Source organism: Carcharhinus amblyrhynchos, unplaced genomic scaffold (genome assembly GCF_965287045.1).
Source record: "Carcharhinus amblyrhynchos unplaced genomic scaffold, sCarAmb.v2.hapA scaffold_62, whole genome shotgun sequence".
In the NCBI taxonomy this organism is placed as follows: Eukaryota; Metazoa; Chordata; class Chondrichthyes; order Carcharhiniformes; family Carcharhinidae; genus Carcharhinus; species Carcharhinus amblyrhynchos.
In genome coordinates, this window is record NW_027649802.1 from 1150448 (window position 1) to 1172251 (window position 21804).

Below are 21804 nucleotides of genomic sequence, written 5' to 3' on the forward strand. Positions count from 1 at the left end.
GGGTCACTATGCACGCGCCGATCTTTGTGCTGACACATCGCACACACAGTAGCCGCTCAGCGCGATGCTGCCGGTCTCTCCAACCGGAATAGGCTCTGTTCACTGATCTTCCATCTGATTCACACTCGTCCACTCTGCTGTGCACAGATTGTGGGAGATTCATTCTGAAACTCCCGCTGAAAAGTCCAGCATGATTTACTCCAGTTTTTACACACATTCGACATTTAGATTCCTGTTTGGGAGAATCACCCCCAACATGTTATAGAAATATTGGAATTAAGTGACAATCTGAAACTTTGTAGAAATTAATCATTGTCAAATGAGGTTTCCAATTAACTCAATTTTATATCCTACTCAAACCTTGACTGACTGTAAAATAAATCCCTCAAATCAGCAAAGACAGTGTCTTAATGTAACTAACATTTTCTCTCTGTTCTGATTGAAGATCTCCAACAGAAACACAAGGAGACACTCCGGGTACAAACTGAAACTCTGAGAGTGAACACTATCCTCATAAAGGAGAAGGTTAAGATTTTCCAGCTGGTTGATCGATACGCTGAGCTAACGGTTATTTCCCATGTTCGAGATCGGACACTTGTCGAACATGAACTGCTGGCAAGAGGCCGAGACCATGAAGAATGGAGAGAGAAACATCTCCGGAGAGAACTGGAAAAAATCCGAACTGATCAATTGTTCCAGAGCAGCTTTTCCCAGAGAAAATCCAAATCTGGGAATTCAGCAGCAGTGAGCGGAGTCCCGGGAATTGGAAAAACAACAATGGTACAAAAGATTGTTTATGACTGGGCCACTGGGAAAATATACCCACACTTTCAATTTGTCTTCAGTTTTAAATTCCGGGATTTGAACGCTATTAACTGTCGAATAAACCTGAGGAATCTGATACTGTTTTTCTATCCTTACTTTGGGAATATCCTGGGAGAGATCTGGAAGAACCCAGAGGGATTGCTGTTTATATTCGATGGTTTGGATGAATTCAAGGACACGATTGATTTTGCCGACAATCGGAGAAATACAGAACCTCAGTCCATGTGCACAGATCCTGAATTCCGGTGTAAAGTGTCTGACATTGTGTACAGTTTAATACAACACAAGCTGCTCCCAGGATGTTCAGTGCTAGTGACCAGCCGCCCTACTGCATTACATTTATTAGAAAAGGCTGAGATCAGTGTCTGGGCTGAAATCCTGGGATTTGTTGGTGATGAACGGAAGGAATATTTCAACAAGTTTTTTGAAGATCAGGCGGTGGCAGCAGCTGTTTTCAAACACGTGGAGGAGAACGAGATCCTGTACACCATGTGTTACAACCCTTCCTACTGCTGGATCCTCGCTCTGTCACTGGGTCCCTTCTTTACACAAAGAGACAGGAAACAGCAGCAAGTTCCCAAGACCATCACCCAACTATATTCCTACTATATTTACAACATTCTGAAAAACCATAGCCGAGAGATTGAAAACCCCCGTGATGTGTTACTGAAGCTTGGTGAGATGGCCTACACAGGAGTCTCCCAGAAGAAGATTGTGTTTGGAAATGCAGATTTGATTGAGTACAATCTACAACCTTCCCAGTTCCTGTCTGGGTTCCTGATGGAACTTTTAGAGAGAGATGATTCTGCCCAGTGTGTGGTTTATACATTCCCACACCTCACCATCCAAGAGTTTGTATCTGCCCTCGCACAATTCCTGACTCCAGATCCCGGGGAGATCGGGAAACTCCTCAGTGAAGCCCACAGTGAGGCAGATGGGCGATTTGAGATATTTCTCCATTTTGTTGCTGGTCTCTCCTCCCCACAGTCAGCTCGACCCCTGGAGGAGTTTCTGGGTCCATTTTTTCATCAAACAACCTGCCGAGTGATTGACTGGGTGAAGGAGAAGGTTGAAGGGCAGATTGGAGACACACAGACTGAAACTGGGAAAAGGAACCTCCTGAACACATTCCACTACCTGTTTGAGTCTCAGAATAAAGCACTGGCTCAGAACACGGTGGGATCTGTGAAAACACTTTCATTTAATGCATTGGGACTGACCCCGATTGACTGTGCAGTCCTGTCTCATGTCATTGGACTCTGTGATACAATAAAACACCTGGATCTACAGGGATGCTTCATTCGGTGTGAAGGGCTCCAGCGGCTGGGACCCGTTCTGCACAAGTGTCAGGAGTTGAGGTAACTGTTTGTTTGGTCTCATAGCAAATATTTTCATTGTTGAAAAACCATTTCCTTTGTTCTAATAAAACAGAGACATGTTCAGTTAAGGAAGTCGAGAGAGAAACAATGTCCAATGGTCACAGAGAAAGTGTGGGAGAATGGTGTAAAGTAATAATGTTCATTTCAGAGCAGCTGCAGACATGATGGGCCGATTGGCCTCATTCTGAACCTGTAATAAATCTGTGATTCTCTGATAAAACTACATCATTTCAAGAAGGCAGATTCTCGTGGATAAATAGCCATGGGCAGTAAATGTTGGCAAAACCAGCGATGATCACATTCCTTGAGTGAATGAAAGCGTTATTGGGATACATTTTAAATAATTAGAGGTGTAAAGGCCTCCCTACAAAATTTAAAAATAAATATTTCACTCTCCCAACAAAAACCATCTGATTCTGTATGATGCTAGAAAAATAATTGTTTCTGTGTTCAGTACAGCTTACAGTTTGTGGCTAATTATTATCAGGATTATTTTTCTATACGCTGCCTCTCTTATGTATTATAGTTGGTGTGTGTTATATCGGACAGTGTCCCTTTATAATTCATGTGATCACCGGTGACATCAGTCAGGGTTGAAGTGGAAGTTCAGTCTTGTATTAACCTTTACAGTGGGCAGTTATGAAAATAAACCTCCCTGTTCGGTTACAGCAGCCCACCAGTTTTCTCTTTCACTGCAGCCTCATAAAACCTGAACCACTCACTGTGTTTAAAAATAGTTTTTTTCACACTGTATTTGCATCTTTTGCAAATCAATTTAAATCATGTTGTTGATCCTTGTCCAAACAGCAAATGTTGATTTGCTACCTGCTCTGTCCAGCACCATCACTATTTTGAACATTTTAAATCTCCTCTTAGCATTCTTCCTTCCAAGGAGAACAACCTCTCCAATCGATCCTCGTGACTTAAGTTTCACATCCTTGTAGCCAATCTTGTAAACATCTTCAGCACTCTCTCCAATGTGTTCTAAGCCTTCCTAAAGTATGACACTGTGCAGTGAGATCTTTTTTCAGATTTGGTACAGCCTCCTTGCTCTTGTACTCGATGCCCCTATTGACAATGTTATGATCCCAGCTGATGTCTGGACAGTCAGGTCTAAGAGCAGAACACCGGCTTAGTAAATCGTGACTTTTATTTATTGTTTAGAAATGTAGATGAACAGAATAACAAGGCAGTTGATTAACTTTTAACAAAAGACTAAAACCTTTGTAAAGAAAAAACTACAGTGCCCCACTACTTCACCCCATCTAACTTCACAGATGTCTGCAGATCTGTAAGGATGACACGAGTTACAGAATAGATCTTATGCTTTAATGTTCTCAGTAAGTACACAGTCAGTGTAAACCAACAAGCCACCTGTGGTCAGATACACCATCTCTGAAACCAAGTGACAGACGCCGCCCAAAGTAACTGCAGTGGATTCTTCTTCAAATCCCCCCCAAATGTTTGTAACAATGTGAGAAAACTCATCTCACTGGGACTCTTCCTTCTGCTCCAGAAACTCCACTCCAGGGGAAAAACAGCCTTTGGAATCCTTTCCCAATCAACACTTCCTCTCAGATGCCTTCACCAAGGATCCCCCTCCAATATTTCAATGTTTCCTTTCAGTATTCCTCCATACTCAGCCAGGCCAGCAGTACACAGCTCCCCTTGGCTGTATGAAGGTGTCACCAACTTTAGGATTATATCAGATGTCTGGATACTCGTGAGCAAACTTTACCATGTCCACATTTAGCAGCTCTGTCTGTAACTGGGAGCCTCTCTCTGCTCCTCTCTTTAACTTTGGGAGCAGTAGCTTGTTCAGATTCAGGTTTTATTGTCACTTTGACTTCTATCTTCCTGACACTCCTCTTTCCCTTCTTGGTTTCTGATGGTGATTTAAATTTTGGGTTCTGCTTTCTGAATCCCTGCATTGCCCTGCCTCTCCTGGCAGCCTCTGTAAACACCGTCTTGTTTCTTGGGTTAACTGGTTACAACTGAAACTCAGTGTTTCTATCATTCACTGTGGGTCTCTGAATATAAACAACCATTTTCTTAACCTCGATAACTCTTACAGTATTGTAACCCTTAAATTAAAATGCAGGGACAGTTTAAAGTGAAACCAGGCAGGCAGCTTTGTTTAACATGAAGTGAAATTAAAGTTTTGGCCCTTTCTGAGCTCACAAGCACAGAAACACAAATTAAACTTAAACTCAGGGATTATTATCTGATACCCACAAACATAAACTATTTCATAACAGTAAATCCCAAGATGCTGTATTCTTTATTAACTGCTACCTACACTTACCCTGCTAACAGCAATGATCGATGTACATATACGTCCAGTCCCTCTGATCCTGCAATCCGTTAACAATTCTACCGATTATTTTATATTGCTTCCTCATGTACGTGTTTCCTGAAAGTATCACCTCACACGTGTCTGCATTGAATTTAATCTGCCTCCTATCTGTACACTCCACCATGGTCTGTTTTTCAGTCCCAAGCTCCCCTCCTCACAGTTTCCGATGCCTCAAAGATTTCTGTGACTAACAAACTTTGAAATTTTCCTCAAGACTGTAAACACCGAGATGATTCATATATATCAGGGAAAAGCAGGAATCCCAATACTGACCGCTAGGATTCTCCACTACAGACATCCTCCAGCCTGGAAAATATCCATTACTCTTTATTCATCCAATTTTGTATCCACATTAATATTTTCCCATTTATTTAATGAGCTTATGTCACAAGTCTGTTGTGTCACTGCATCAGATGTTTTTTGAATATCCGTGTACACCACATCAACAGCAGAACCATCATTGACCCTTTCTGTTGCTTCCTCCAATTCACAGCAATATAAAGCCAGTGGCAAACAGCATTTTTTGTTTACCAACCAATGGATTTAGTTTTCCTCTATGTCACTATTAGATTCACCATTTCCCTTTTGAACTCAGTGTGGGCCGCCTCAGAGTAGTTAAATGATTAACTGACCCTCTGACAATCAGCTAAGTTTAACAGGACTGCTCCAGGCTGGAGCCACAGACTTGACTAAATTAGATAGACCCACTCTTTTAGGTTGTGGTTCCTGGCTCCTGGCCCTCCCTTCATCCACTCCAACAAACTGAGATAGATGATACAATGTCAATAGTTAAGAGGCACTAAGAGGGATCCACTCTCACAGCTTTACCATTTAACTCTCAGTAAAATCTACAATTCTCATAAAATCCTGGATTTCTGTAACAGCAGAAATGATTTGAATTTCCGGAAACGTAGCAGGGTCAGTGAGATTCAGGAGGGTAATTCTGATGATCAGGAAATGAGACCAGAATGTGGGACATGTTTAAAATTACTTTCTTGTTCACAGGATATGGGCATCTCCTCCCCGAGGGGCCATTAGCAGTGGGAAATAAATGCTGGTCTAGCCATCGACACCCATATCCCGCGGACAATTAAACAAAATATATATTTTGAGAGATGTAGAAGTGGTTTCCCCCAGTAGGCAAACCAGTGAGAGTGAATTGTTCATCATTTTTCAATGCTGACTGTTGCCTTTTCCATTCAACAGAAAGGGTTTGATATTATTTATTATTGTCACATTTATTAGTGCCCAAGCTTACCGTACAAAGAGAAGGAAAGGAAAGAGTCCAGAATGTAGTGTTACAGTCACAGCTAGGGTGTAGAGAAAGATCAACTTGGGTGAGGTATCGTAACTTAAGTCAGTTCACCATTGGTGCTAAGTTTCTGACACAAAAATAGACCCAGCTATTTCTCCTGCTGAACATTAATCTGAATTTAGCGTGTTTTTCACTTTCTCCATTCAGTCTGGGTGCCAATGAAGTGGGAGATTCAGGAGTGAAAGTATTGTCTGCGGCTCTGAAGAATCCAGAATGTAAAATACAGAAACTGCAGTAAGTATCAGACTGTGTGAGATTGTGTTAATAATCAGTGAATGTATAGCACTGTAAATTATTATCAGTGTCAGTAATAGTGTCATTAATAACCATTCCACATCATTCCTGTCAGTATTTGTGTTAAACACCACGGATTCACTCTGATTCCTGAAATCTTTCTCTCTCTGATCTCCAGTTTGGAGAGTAACAGCCTCAGATATTCTCACCTCTGCTCTCAGTACAAACCAGTCAGTGATGTGTCTGAACCTGAGTTACAATAAACTGCGAGATTCAGGAGTGAAAGATGTAACTAATCATTTATAATTATTCTCAAAACCATTCATGAGAATAAAAAAGATGGACAAAAAAATTAAATGTTTATAGAATTACCAGATATGGCTGGTCATATGTTTAATTTAGTTTAATTTGTCATTCAGATTATAGATGTTTCTGTCTGTCAGCTTCTCAGTTTAATTAAACATAGAAAACTGCTGTATATCGGTAAGGCAGATTACAAACTACATGGAATTCTGATGAGTTTTATCCCGAGGGATCCACTCTCAAATTTATATTAAACGGAGCTTAAGGAGCATCTTAAAAGAGAATGCAGAGATGGAGGTGGGGAGGGTTATGAAGAGAATTCCAGAGCTTACAGCCCAGCAGTTCAAGGCACAGCTCAGCTGGCAATGGCAATAATCCCAGTGCAGAATAGTCTGAATCATCTCCCTATTAATAATGGACATTGGTTTTAATAACATAAATAGAGATACTAAATATACCATTGCTATCAGTATTCCTGTTATTAAAAACACTGCTCACTATTAGTAAACACATAATAAGCTTAGGAGCAAAGTTGGAGACCATGAAATAAAAGAGACAAAGGCAGCCTGGATATGAAGTTATCTGAGTGTCGCTGAACAGAGACTGATAGCCAAGTTCCACACACATGAGGACGGTCTCAACAGGGATCTTGGGTTCATGTCGCACTATCTGTAACCCCCGTGACTTGCCTGGGTTTGCAAAACCTCACTTACTGTACTGTCTGGAGACAATACACATCTCTTTAACCTGTGCTCAATGCTCCTTCCACTCACATTGTCAGCCACTTTAGGACTTGAACAGCAGGTTAGGTGTAAGGATTTGCATTCTGGTCAGTAATCTGTAAACTGTCTGTGCTGTTATATGCTCTGTCTGAGGCCAGAACTCTCCATTCGCCTGACGTACAGGGAAACCTCAAAAGCTTGTGAGTTTACTATCAAATAAATCAGTTGGACTAAAACCTGGTGTTGTCAGACTTCTTACTGTGTTTACCCCAGTCCAACGCCGGCATCTCCACATCCTGACAGGAAGCAGGCAGGAGAGGTGAACTGTACCTTTTCATTTATAGGAAGCTGACAGTGGGCTTTCCCCAGCAACCAGTACTGTGTTACTATGATTCATTTTCTTTACATATATCACCAAATGAGAATTGGCTTTATCTAAAAATGAGATGTGAACCTGGTGAAGCTCCAGCACACGGCCACCAGACCACAGAGTGGATGTAGCATATGATAGACCGAGCTCCATCACACCAAAACCAATGGATCAGATTAGAGATTTCCTGTCTTACCGTATCCAGTCAGAAATAGAGTTAGACATGCCACAAATGTTGGACATGCCGTTTACATTAGGCGACCCAGTGGCACAGTGGTTAACGCTGCTGCCTCACAACGCCAGGGACCAGGGTTCAATTCCAGCCTTGGGTGACATCATGTGTAGAGTTTGCACGTACTCCCAGTGTCTGTGCGGGTTTCCTCTGGGTTCTCCAATTTTCTCCCACTGTCCAGAGATCTGCAAGTTCGGTTGATTGGCTATGCTAAGTTGTCCTAAGTGTCTCAGGGTGTGTAGATTAGGGGGATTAATGGGTCATATATGTGGAATTACAGAGACAGGGCCTGGGTATGATATTCTTTCAAAGAATTGGTGAAGACTCGATGGGCCAAAGGGCCTCCTACACTGTGGGAATTATATGATTCTGTAAACATACCACAAGAATTCCATCATTACTGATGAGGGAACCCAGAGCATCAGTGCCACCTTCAGCCAGAAGTGCTGAGTAGAATGATTAATCTCAGCCTCCTCCTGAGGTCCCCAGCATTACAGATATCAGTTTGATTCACTGTATGTGAGGTAAAGAAATGACTGAAGGCTCTGTGTACTGTAAAATCTGCCAGCCTGGCAGTACCCCAGCAATGGTACTGAAGAATTGTGTTCCATAACTAACCATTCCCCGAGCCAAGCTGTTCCAGTACAGCTACAACACTGGATCTACCGGACAATGGGGAAAAAAGCAGGACAAATCCAATCTGGTGAATTACTACTCCATCAGTCTGCTCTTGATCAACAGAAAATGTGGAATCCTTCCAATGCCTCATGATCATCACTGCAGGAGTTAGAACATAGAACATTACAGCGCAGAACAGGCCCTTCGGCCCACGATGTTGCGCCGACCAGTTAAAAAACAATGACCCTCTAACCTAAACCAATCCCTTTTCGTCCATAAACATATCCACGGATCTCTTAAACACCCCGAAACTAGGCGCATTTACAGCGTTCCTCAGGGTGATGTCCGAAGCCCAACCACCTTCAATTGCTTTATCAATGACCTTCCTTCCATTATAAGGTCAGAGAGAGGATGCTCACTAATGATTGTACAATGTTCAGTACTGTTCACAATTCCTCAGATACTGAAGCAGTCCATATCCATAAACAGCAAGACCTGAACAAAACAGAAAATGCTGGAAAATCCCAGCATCCTGACAGCTTCTGTGGAGAGAGAACAGTGAACCCTTCGAATCTGGATGACTCTTCAACAGATCTAATGTCTAAAGGTCTGAAGAACATTCAGGTTTAATCTGATAAATGGCAAGTAATGTTTCACTACACAAATGCCAGGGAAGGACCATCTCCAACAGAAGACAATCTAATCACATTCCCTTTACATTGAATGGCAGCATCATCACTGAATCCTCGACCAGCAACATCCTGAGTGGTGGGGGCCACACTGGGACCATTGAACAGACACTGAACTGTAAACACTGTGGCTCCAAGGGTAGATCACAGCCTGGGAATTCAGAGATGAGGAACTCACCTCCTGTCTCCCAAATTTTTGCCCAAGGCACAAGTCAGCAGTGTGATGGAATCTGCTCGTCTTGCTGGATTGATGCAGCTTCAGAAGCTCATCCAGGGAAAAGGAGCCACTGGATCAGCTGGCCATTCACCAAATTAAACATTGACTGTCTCTACCACTGACACACAGTGGCAGGATTTTACCACATACAAGGTGGAATGGAGCAGCTCACCAAGGTTCCTGAGACAGCATCATCCAAACAGGCACAATCCATCACTGAGATGGGCAAGGATATCAGAAGGATGGAACACCAACCAGCTTCAGATTTCTTTCCAAACCACACACCATTCTGACTTGGAATATATTGCTTTTCCATCACTGATGTGGGATCAGAATCCCAGATGTCCCTTCCTAACGGTTTTACAAAGAACAACACAGCACGGGAAACAGGCCCTTCGGCCCAACGAGCCCGCACTGCCATCTTAACGATATATTTTTCCTACACCTCCCTTGACCCGTGTCTATGCTTATGGTACCCCCATTGGAAACCAGATTCAGGGGAGAATAATTTAGGGACAATTTGTTACACCAATCAGCCTAAGAGCACATCTTTGGGGTGTGGGAGGAAACTGGAGCACCCGGAGGAAACCCACGCAACCACGGAGAATGCACAAACTCCCACAGACACCGACCCAAATCCATGTATCTGCACAGCAATCAGTGATAGTCACTGAACTGTCATGCTGCCCATCTGCTGGTCCAGTTTGAAGCACACACAAACGATGTGAAGTACTAGGCCACTCTCGAAACATCCAAGAGCAGCCCACGCACGACCCACCATGTGCATGCCCCTCGGTAGACAACAAGGTGGAGCGACACCTGTGGAGTAAAAGAGACAAAACATCAACACATGTAGCATTAGATTTCCAGTAACGTCCCAAGGCTCTGATCCTTATTTAAAATTGTCTCCTATAACCCTCCATCCCTGTGTCACTCATGTGCCTATCTAAGTAAACCTTAAACAAGTCCAGCGTGCCTGCCTCCACCACCTTACTTGGTAGTGCGTTTCATACCCCCACGACCCTCTGTGTGAAAAACCTCCCTCTAATATCCAAATTATACCTCTCCCCCATCACCCTAAGCTCGTGGCCCCTCGTGATATTGTCTCCAATCTGGGAAAAAGCCTGCCAGATTTTGTACCAGATGCTGTACAGAATTTAAGAAGGTGGCTCACCACCTCCTTCTCAAGGGCAATTGGGGATGGGCTGTAAGTGTTTGCATTGCCCGTGATACCATCATCCCCTGAAATAATTAATAAAGACCAGCTCTACCCTCTGAAGGGATGGGTAATTGTGTCTGTGTGTAACCCAAACACCGTCACAGAGGAGAGAGAAAACAGCTGCTACAGAACAAATTGTGTGACCATTGCACAGGCCAGAGGAATTCTAAAGATAGATCTGGTGGAACTATTCAATATACCCAGCGAGGGTCTCAATGTCCTGGTGTTGTGCTGTGTTCTATACAACCTGGAGTTAGAGTGGAGAAGCTTTGAACAAAGTGTGATGCAATACAATATTGACCAGATGCTTCATGATGAGGAACCCCATGGACCACAGGCCAGGGACATGGGATATGTGTCAGGGAGGATGGAGATTCAGTAATACAGACATGTTTTCCATGGACCTTAACTCACACAGCCATTCAGTGTAATAAATCTTCCACCATCTCCAGCACTGTTACTGTTTCTGTGAATGTTTTATAATTTCCCTGGAGCCGTCACTACGTGAAACAAAGACACTGGAATTGTATTGAGCTCATTCAGTGCTGTATTTCCCATCTCACATTCCCAGTGAACTGTTAAAGACCCAGTAATATGGTGAAGGATTTATTTAGTGGTGTTCCATCTCTGAATTTACTGAAAATACAAACATAACAAAGTGACCGGTAACAACAAAGTAAAACCCTGTGAAACCCAAGGCAGCAACTCCACCATGACAACCACCCCCATCCCTGCACTTTCCCCTGAGCTACAGGCAGGATCTTTATCTCTCTCCTCTGGGAATTTCGATGACTGTGGCCTTTGTCCTCAGATTTCCTGAGTCCTGGAAGGATCCGACTGACTGTGAATCCTCTGCACAGATACTGGAGTTGTCTCCGTGATCACAGCTTCATGAGGTGTTTCTGTTACAGTCGGAGCAGAAGAGGACCCACTGCCCACACCAGGGGCATCCTGAGAGGAGCTCCCAAATGCTGCAGGCAGCCGCTCCTCTATCCATTCAGGACAAACTGGACCCTCCCTGTTCAGCTGGGAAGTCCTGACAGTGACTCCAGGCACATTTTCCCATCCCTCCCACAGCCCGTGTCCCACAGAGCTCCTGGAGGTGGTGAGAACATGCAGCTCATGTGTATTTGCTGTGGGTGATATGCTGGATGTGACTCTCCATGAAGGTCACCAATCTCTCTGTGGAGGATGTTATTTGTGTTCATACCTGAGACATGGTAACACTGCTGGTCTGGATTGACTCCTCCATCCTTTGTGTATGGATACACACAGCCTTTGGAAACTCCACCGGATGTTAAAATACCTTACACTGCAGCTCCAGTATCTGCTGCATTGTTAAAGATTCCAGTCACATTTCACCCTCCACAAGCTGGCTCTGCCCTCTCCCCTCAAGAGTGTGAGTGAACTCAGCTATTGCTGCCTCCATCAGCTGCTCAGGTTTGTGTGTGCTGTCCTGTGCTGCCAGATTGTAACCCCTTTGCTACTCGTGTGAGACAGTATCTGCTCTGGCGGATGTTATGGGGAATAATATGACAATCCATCCTCTGACAATCCCTCCTCATCTTCAGAGCTGCACACCCGTCTCCCGCTCACCACAGCTGTTAATTTGTTAGAGAGTGAAGATTGTTAGAGGGTAATGCACATCCCAACATCTCCTGGAGACTGTTCCTAACCCAGAGCTCCATCTGACCAATGGTGGACACACAAACACCAAGTTTTGGACTCAGCAGCAGAGCCCCTCCTGTGCCCATCACTCACTCACTCTCTCTCTCTGGATCCACAACCCATCTCACCATCAGTGATTGCCCACCCAGCCTCCAGGTGTCCCAGTTCCAGCACTTCATCTTCCATTGGCATAAGGATGACACAATCCAGACACTCTCACTCTTGGCTCCTTCTCTGACTCTCTGTGCCCTCTTCTACAAGCACATAAATTTCCATTGTTACTCACCCATCAAAGACACACACAAGCCTATGGTGCTGCCAGACTGCCCATCATGGGCCCACCAGGATGGTCACTCAGTGTGGGCAGTACAGCAGTCATCTCTGACTGACCGGAACCCTTCACAGAGAGGCTGACATGTTCCTGAAGATTGATGCTGCTGTTTGGACATTGCCAGTGTCTGGGTGGAGATGTTCTTTCCACAATTTCTCTTCCATCCTTATTCACATATCAGCCTGTAAGTTTAACGCTCACCTTGTCAGAACATATCAGGTTATTGATCCTTTTGCCTCACTGCAGCCACGTGCTGCCTGCTCTGGCCCTCGGCAGTTTCTATCCAGACTTGCTTGTGTTGATGTGACAGGTCTCCTCCTCCAGTCCTGAGGGAACAGAACCTCCCTCCAAACCGATATAGCCTTGAGAATTTCCAGGGAAGTGTCAGTGAATTGGGTTTAATCTGTCTTCTGCCATTTCAGTCCTTTGTTCATTAACCAGGGCTCCCTCACTGCTCCCTTCAGAGCCTTTAAAAGTGCTGCTGGCTGCCTTTAAATCTGGTGCCAGCTTTGCCTGAATGGGATCTTCCCCTGCAGCCAGTGGTTAAGCTCTGGAATACACAGGGTTTTGGGGGAAGGTGGGGGAATGACACTTAGTGAGTTGCTCATTCGGAGAGTCAGTGCAGACACAATGGGCCGAGTGGCCTCCTTCTGCTCTGTAACAATTCTGTGATTCTGCCTGTGCTGCCTGAGTGGACGGATTCCCCTAACCTGTCAGATATTAATGTGTCCGTTCTGGTTCTGTGTGGAGTTGGTTAGTTCAGTTGGTTTGGTGTCTGGAGTGTGATGTGGAATGATGCTAATGTTGAGGGTTTGGTCCTCGTACCGGCTGTGGGGGTTCATGGAGTCCCATCTCCTCCCAGTGCCCCACGTTTACTAAGTTTTATCCCTGAAGCTCCATGTAACAAATTGTCTCTCTCTCTATTGGAGAGAAATATTAATATTTCATTGGGGACGAAGGCTACTAACACTGTCCACACGGCAACATCACCAACTCACAGCTGAAATATCAATACATTTCCAACCATTATCTTCACAGAATTGTTACGGTTCACAATGAGGCCATTTGGCCCATTGAGTCTGTACTAGCTCACCAAATTAGCATTAGGAATGTGTGTCATTCTCCAGCCTTTTTCTCGTATCCTCGCTCAATGTTTATATTCAAATAATCATCTAATTCCTTTCTGACTGTTTCGATACAGCCTCCCTCCACCACACTTCCCGGCTGTAATTCCAGACCCGAACCACTGGCAGTGTGAAAAAGGTTTCTCTCTCATCATCTTCAACCCCACCACACACTCCATTCCTGAGCCACTGACCATCCCATGTCCCTCCCTGTGACTCAGGGTAAGGACATGGGAATCCTGAGCTCTTCCCTTTCACCATCATCCTTTTTATCATTTAATCACTCCGACACTTCCATTTTGTTCTTTCCTTGTCACCCGCCCATCCCCAGCTCCCTGTCACTTCAAACAATTTAATTCACTGCTACTTCCAAGTTCTAATTTTAACGAATTAAACTGAAACTAAATCTGTTTCTCTCTTCACAGATATTGTCTGACCTGATGAGAGTTTCCAACATATTGATTCATATTTCAGATTTACAGCATTAATATAATTTTGCCTTCTGTATGAACTGAAGTTGTGTTTCTTGAATGTCCCGAGCTGTACATTATTATTGTTAATGATCTTATTCTTAAAAACACTGTGGATTTACCCTGATTCCTGTTATTTTTCTCTCTCTGATCTCCAGTCTCTGGGGTAATCATCTCACTGATTCTTGTGCCGAGGACCTGGTCTCTGCTCTCAGTACAAACCGCTCACTGATAGATCTGAATCTGGGTAACAATAAACTGGGAGATTCAGGAGTGAAACGGCTGTCTGTGGCTCTGAGGAATCCGGACTGTAAAATACAGAAACTGGGGTAAGTAGCAGACTGTGTGAGATTGTGTTTATAATAACTGAATATTCAACAATATAATTTCACCACTGGTATTTGTATAAAAAACACTGCCCATTACTATTGGTGTCAGTTATGAATAAGGAAAATTGTTTTTCCTCTGACTCCTGTTGCTTCTCTCTCTGATCCCTGAGCAATGGGATGTCAGTCCCACAGATCCTTATGTTGAGGGTGTGGGGGAATAATGTTATGGTTCACCCTCTGAGGTTCTCTCCTCCTCCTCAGATGTGTACAGCTCTCCCCGGACACAGGCCCTTCGGCCCATCAAGCCTGTGGCAGCGACTCATTCTTATTCAGATCCAGTACTTGTTGCTCATTCACAGTTTCTATTCCTCTGTTCGTCTCCCGTTCATGTTTCTATCGAGATAAACCTTGAACATTGGGAACGTGCCTGCTTCTGTCAACTTCACTGGCTGTGCATTCGAGGCACCCACCACCCTCTGTGAAAACTTTCCCCGCACATCTCCTCTAAACTTTCCCCCTCTTGCCTTCAAACTGTCCCGTCCTGTCGGTGACCTTTCCACCCTGGGGAAAAGACTCCAACTATCAACCATATATCTGCCTCTATCAGGTCACCCCTCAGCCTCTGTCTTTCCAGTGAAAACAATCCGAGTTTATTCAACTTCTCTTCATACCTTAACCAGACCAGGCAACATCCTTGTAAACCTTCTTTGGTTCTGAATATTGTTTGGGGTCTATAAATGATTCCCACAAGTGATCTTTTAACTTTGTTAATTCTTATCTGTACCCAAACTGATTCTGCATCTTGATCATTGGAACTAAGTTCAACTCTCTCTACTTACATCATCTGTTACTAACAGCGAGACTCCACCACCATGTCCTGTCCTCCATTTACTGTCATCTATTCACTCTCCCCTTCTCCAAAGCATCCACATCCTTCTGGTTATCTGGCGATCAGCACTGCACTCAATATTCCATATTGGGCCTAACTAAAGTTTAATACAGCTGGAACATAACTTGCCAACTTTTATACTCGATGTCCCGGCCAATGAAGCGAGCATGCTGCATTCCTTGTTGACCAAGTTATCCACCTGTGTTACCACTTTCAGGGATCAGTGGACAAGTACACACAGATCCCTCTGTATGTCAATGCTCCTGGTGTTTTACTCAGACAGGGAAGGCTGGGGGACAACCATGTGGAGTTCTATCAAATTATAAAACGAAGGAGAAAGGTTTCTTTCTCAGGGTCAATAACCAGTTGTATTGATTTAAGGCATTGAACAGGAGTCCCAGAGGAGAATTGAAGATGACTCAGTGGTTAGCATTGCTGCCTCTCAACATCAGGGACCTTTGTTTAATTCCAGCCTCTGGTGACTGCCTGTGGAGTTTGCACGATCTCCCCATGTGTGCGGGTTTCTGTCAGGTACTCTGGTTTCTCCCACAGCCCAAACTAGTGTAGGTTAGGTGGATCGACCATGCTAAATTATCCCTTAGTGTCCTAAGATGTGTAGTTTTGGTGGATTTGCCATGGTAAATGTCCAGTGATAAGCAGTTGTGTGGGCCTGGTTAAGATGCATCTTCGGAGAGTCAGTGTAGAGTGGATGGGGCGATTGGGCCCCTTCTGCACAGTGGGGATTCTCTGGTTCTGTGGAAATGTTTTTTCACCCAGAGGGTAGCGGGAATCTGGATCTCACTGTCTGAAAGGGTGGTGGAGTCAGGAACACTCTCAACATTTAAGAAGCATTCAGACAAACAGTTGAAATGCCGCAGGGTACAAGGCTATGGAGCATGTGCTGGTAATGGATTAGAATAGATTGGTGCTTGATGGCTGACACAGACACGGTGGGCCGAAGGGCCTCTTTCTGTGCTGAAAACCTCTATAAAGGCCCAGGGATTGGAAGTTATGAACCAGAACCTGAATCTTCACTAATCCCTGTTATTTCTCTCTCTGATCCCAATGCAATGGAATGTCAATCACATTGATTTTTGTGCCCTGGGTGTAGGGGAATAATGTAACGGTGACTCTGAGGAACCGTTCACATGTTTACAGGGGGACAGGGGTCACCCAGTCTCACAACCCTTGGTTTATGAGGAAGGGGAAAGAGTGAATGGAGGCAATTGTTAAAACGCAGGCCAGAAAATCCAAGGTGTTTTGTGAAGTTAGCCTGGACCTTTGGTTTTACATTTGATTTTGGTATTGATGAGCATGAGGTGTTTCACTCCAGGTATGAATCAAGTGACCCACTAGGAAGCTTTTATCAAACACAGTTTATTTAAGAATGCAATTGGAATATAACAACAAGAATTAGCATAACCTTTACCAATTGCAAGACATAAACATGACACAGTATAACTCATAACAGCTAGCTATCTCTGTTGTTCCTATATAAAGCAATACCCACAGACATACACCCTTCTCCAACATTAGTTAGCACAAAAACAAGAATGCTCACGTGTTGCCGATTTCCAGCTTTTTAACACTTCCAGACAGCCAACCGACAATTGTTTTCAGAGAAGGATTTAGCCTCTGAACAGCCCAATCGCAGAGAGGTAACCCCAGTCTCTGACAGCTTCCAACACAGCAACACTTCAACAGCAAAAACTCCAACTTCTGAGAGGGAAACAGCACTGCTGTTTGTCTTAACTTCAAGCAGCTTCTGAAAGCAGAATAAAAACTAGAATGTTCTGTGAAAAATAGCTGTCCCTCGGTCACATGACATAACCTGTCAATCACCCACAATCAAGCTCTACTCTGCCATCCCAGGGGAACACTGAAACAACAGAACACTGCATTAGTTCAGATTAAAATCAACATGATGTCAATTATACTGCTTCAGTAGCAATAAAGGAAACCGGTTACAGATAGCACGGTGCCGACAGTATAACCTGCATAGAAACATGATTAAAATAGAAACTAGAAGCAGGAGTTGGCCATTCGGCCCTTCGAGCCTGCTCCTCCATTCATTTTGTTCATGGCTGGTCATCGAATTCAATATCCTTCAATATTCAGTATATTTCTTAAGGGTATAGTTTGTAATAAAATGTACATTCCAACACATCCTTCAGCTGGTTCCATGTTACCAGTGATGGGCGAACGAGCTCTGTGTGCCAGAGAGTCTCCTGTACCCATTCATTCAACTGCTCACTCTGAGCTTCACAACAGATATCACAGTCAGTGATTTCCCACACAATCTGCTATTCTCCCACCTCCAGCAGAATGAGGGGAGATCTCATTGAGACGTATAAGATGATGAATGGGATGGATAGGATAGAGGTGGAGAGACTCTTCCCGCTCAAGAAAGACAGTAGGACTAGGGGGCACAGCCTCAAGATAAAGGGGGGATGGTTCAGAACGGAGTTGAGGAGGAACTTCTTCACTCAAAGGGTGGTGAATCTCTGGAATTCTCTGCCCGTTGAAGTTGAACGGGAGGACTTTGAATAGTGTGGAGGAGCAGAGGGATCTAGGTGTATGTGTACATAGATCCCTGAAAGTTGGGAATCAAGTAGATAAGGTTGTTAAGAAGGCATACGGTGTCTTGGCGTTTATTGGTAGGGGGATTGAATTTAGGAGTCGCAGCGTCATGTTGCAACTGTACACAACTCTGGTGCGGCCGCACTTGGAGTATTGTGTGCAGTCCTGGTCCCCACATTACAGGAAGGATGTGGAGGCTTTGGAGAGGGTGCAGAGGAGGTTTACCAGGATGTTGCCTGGTATGGAGGGGAGGTCCTATGAGGAGAGGCTGAGGGATTTGGGGTTGTTTTCGCTGGAAAGAAGGCGGCTAAGAGGGGACCTTATTGAAACATATAAGATGATTAGAGGTTTAGATAGGGTGGACAGTGATAGCCTTTTTCCTCTGATGGAGAAATCTAGCACGAGGGGGCACGACTTTAAATTAAGGGGGGGTAGTTATAGGACGGATGTCAGGGGTAGGTTCTTTACCCAGAGGGTGGTGAGGGATTGGAATGCCCTGCCTGCTGCAGTTGTAAATGCGCCTAGTTTGGGGGCGTTTAAGAGACCTCTGGATAGGTTTATGGACGAAAAGGGATTGGTTTAGATTAGTGGGTTAGTGTTTTTTTTTAAAAGCTGGTCGGCGCAACATCGTGGGCCGAAGGGCCTGTTCTGCGCTGTAATGTTCTATGTTCTATGTGGTGGAGGCTGCCTCGCTAAATATTTTTAAGACGCGGGTTGATGGGTTTTTGATAAGAGAGGGGTATTAAGGGTTATGGGGAGAGGGCGGGAAAGTGGAACTGAACCACGACAGATCAGCCATGATCTTATTGAATGGCGGGGCAGGCTCGAAGGGCTAGATGGCCTACTCCTGCTCCTATTTCTTATGTTCTTAAGATCTGGACGTTGTCAGCATTTTTAACTCATTTCCTGTCCTTCCGTGCACCCTTCTACAGGCACGTGAAGGTCCACTGTTACTCTTGTTGTACTGGAGAATTTCTCATTTCCCGAGTTGTGATAATTAAACTTAACAAAGTTTGCTTTTCTAAAAATCAACTAGTTTTTATTATCACAAAACTGCATGCAGTTTATGGCTGAATCTTGGAAACAGAGAACATAGAACATAGAACATAGAACATTACAGCGCAGAACAGGCCCTTCGGCCTATACCAATCCCTTTTCGTCCATAAACCTATCCAGAGATCTCTTAAACGCCCCCAAACTAGACGCATTTACAACCGCAGCAGGTTCTATCCCAAGACTGCACCCACTACAAGGATCAATTCAATAATTATACATTTTCTTATCAGTGTACATGTTAGTAATACAAGCAGTGGGACATTGAACAAAACAAATTCTGTGACTCACTCATCCCCGACCTTGGTTCAGTGACTCCTTCATGCCTTGTTTCCTGTAATAAACAGGTTCTGTGACTCCCTCAACGCCGACCTTATCTAATGTCCCGTACGTTATCTCAAGGTATCTGGAGTCAACTGTGTAAAGGCCGACTGAGGCCAAGCATTTGGCCTTCACTGGTTGTAGTCATTTCTTTGTTCCGAGTCAGTCAGTTTTACAGGGGTCTGGCATGTTGAGTTGGTCCTTACTCTATCATTTTAAATACTTGACCATTTTTCTCATCAGGCCACTGCTTCATTTGTACCCTATCACATTATCCCATCAAAGACACAAGTCTGTGCTGGTAACAACCTGACTGACCATCGTGTCTGCACAGGGAAAGCCTGTGACCATCTCACAGTGTAAGAGTTATCTGACTAACCAGAACGCTGCAGAGAGAGGCTGACATGTCTCTGACAGTCGATGCTGCTGTCTGGGCATTTCCTGTGTCTGTGTGGGGATGGCCTTTCTACCATTTCACTCTCATTCTCATTTGACCCCATATCCCTCTGCTTACATGTTATAGGATGCTTCACCACCTTGTCAGAACATAGCAGGTTCTTCATCCTTTTGCCTCACTGCAACCATATAACCCACACCTGCTCAGGTCTCCGGCAATCTCCATCCCGTTATACTTGGATTGATGTGACAGATACTCTCCAGTCCTGAGAGAACAGAAATTTGCTCCAAACTCACGTAGCCTTGGGGAACACGACCAAGTGTTGCTAAGTACATCATTGAATTGAGTTTAACCTTCCTCCTCCTATTTCAGCCCTGTGTTCAGTAACCAGGCCTTCCTCACTGCTCTCTCCAGAGCTGCTGCCTATGAAATTGCTGCTGGTGCCAGCATTGCCTGAACCGGGACATCCCCTGCAGCGAGTGGTTAACGGCTGGAATTCACTGTCCGAGAGTGTGGTGGAGACACGTTCAGTTGAAAATTTCCGAAGGGAATTGGATTATTATCTGAAAAGGAAGAATGTGCAGGGATACGGGGAGAATTTGGGGGAATGACACTGAGTAAATTGCTGATTCAGAGAGTCAGTACAGACAGTGTGGGCCGAATGGTCTCCTTCTGCTCTGTAACAATTCTGTGATTCTACCTGAGAGAGATACCAATGGCCCTTAGTGGACACTGGTTAAATTATCTAACCCTGTTAACACTGCAACATCACCAGCTTCCAGTTAAAATATCAAAACATTTCCAAACATTATCTTCACAGAATTATTACCGAGCTCCACGAGGTGAAATGTGTCTGCCCCGGCTCACCAAACTAGTATTAGGAATTTGTCTCATTCTCCTGCCTTCTCCTCGTATCTTTACACATTGTTTCATTCGAATGTTCATCGACTGCCCTCTGTGATGCCTCGAATCAGCCTCCCTCCACCACACTTCCCAGCTGTAATTCCAGACCCGAACCACTGGCAGTGTGAAAAAGGTTTCTCTCTCATCATCTTCAACCCCACCACACACTCCATTCCTGAGCCACTGACCATCCCATGTCCCTCCCTGTGACTCAGGGTAAGGACATGGGAATCCTGAGCTCTTCCCTTTCACCATCATCCTTTTTATCATTCAATCACTCCGACACTTCCATTTTGATCTTTCCTTGTCACCCGCCCATCCCCAGCTCCCTGTCACTTCAAACAATTTAATTCACTGCTACTTCCAAGTTCTAATTGTAACTAATTAAACTGAAACTAAATCTGTTTCTCTCTTCACAGATATTGCCTGACCTGATGAGAGTTTCCAACATATTTATTCATATTTCAGATTTACAGCATTAATATAATTTTACCTTCTGTATGAACTGAAGTTGTGTTTCTTGAATGCCCCGAGCTGTACATTATTATTGTTAATGATCTTATTCTTAAAAACACTGTGGATTTACCCTGATTCCTGTTATTTTTCTCTCTCTGATCTCCAGTCTCTGGGATAATGCTCTCACCGATTCTTGTGCCGAGGACCTGGCCTCTGCTCTCAGTACAAACCGCTCACTGATAGATCTGAATCTGGGTAACAATAAACTGGGAGATTCAGGAGTGAAACGGCTGTCTGTGGCTCTGAGGAATCCGGACTGTAAAATACAGACACTGGAGTAAGTAGCAGACTGTGTGAGATTGTGTTTATAATAACTGAATATTCAACAATATAATTTCACCACTGGTATTTGTATAAAAAACACTGCCCATTACTATTGGTGTCAGTTATGAATAAGGAAAATTGCTTTTCCTCTGACTCCTGTTGCTTCTCTCTCTGATCCCTGAGCAATGGGATGTCAGTCCCACAGATCCTTATGTTGAGGGTGTGGGGGAATAATGTTATGGTTCACCCTCTGAGGTTCTCTCCTCCTCCTCAGATGTGTACAGCTCTCTCCGGACACAGCATCCATTGATTTGTGAAAGGTGGGAGAGTGAATAGATGACAGTAAATGGAGGACAGGACGTGGTGGTGGAGTCTCGCTGTTAGTAACAGATGACAGTACAGCAGCGAGAGGTGAACTTAGTTCCAATGATCAAGGTGCAGAATCAGTTTGGGGAGAGATAAGAATTAACAAAGTTAAAA

At 44.2% G+C, this 21804-nt stretch overlaps 1 protein-coding gene across 1 annotated transcript in view; it reads left to right on the forward strand.

Annotated features, from left to right (window-relative positions):
* Window positions 1-21804, forward strand: part of LOC145337700 (NACHT, LRR and PYD domains-containing protein 3-like) — a 75293-nt gene that overhangs the window by 24826 nt on the left and 28663 nt on the right. The window contains exons 6-9 of the mRNA XM_080182532.1: window positions 446-2183; window positions 6023-6109; window positions 14231-14401; window positions 21167-21337. Of these exons, the coding sequence (XP_080038658.1) occupies window positions 446-2183; window positions 6023-6109; window positions 14231-14401; window positions 21167-21337 (2167 nt within the window). The remainder of the gene's footprint in view (window positions 1-445; window positions 2184-6022; window positions 6110-14230; window positions 14402-21166; window positions 21338-21804) is intronic.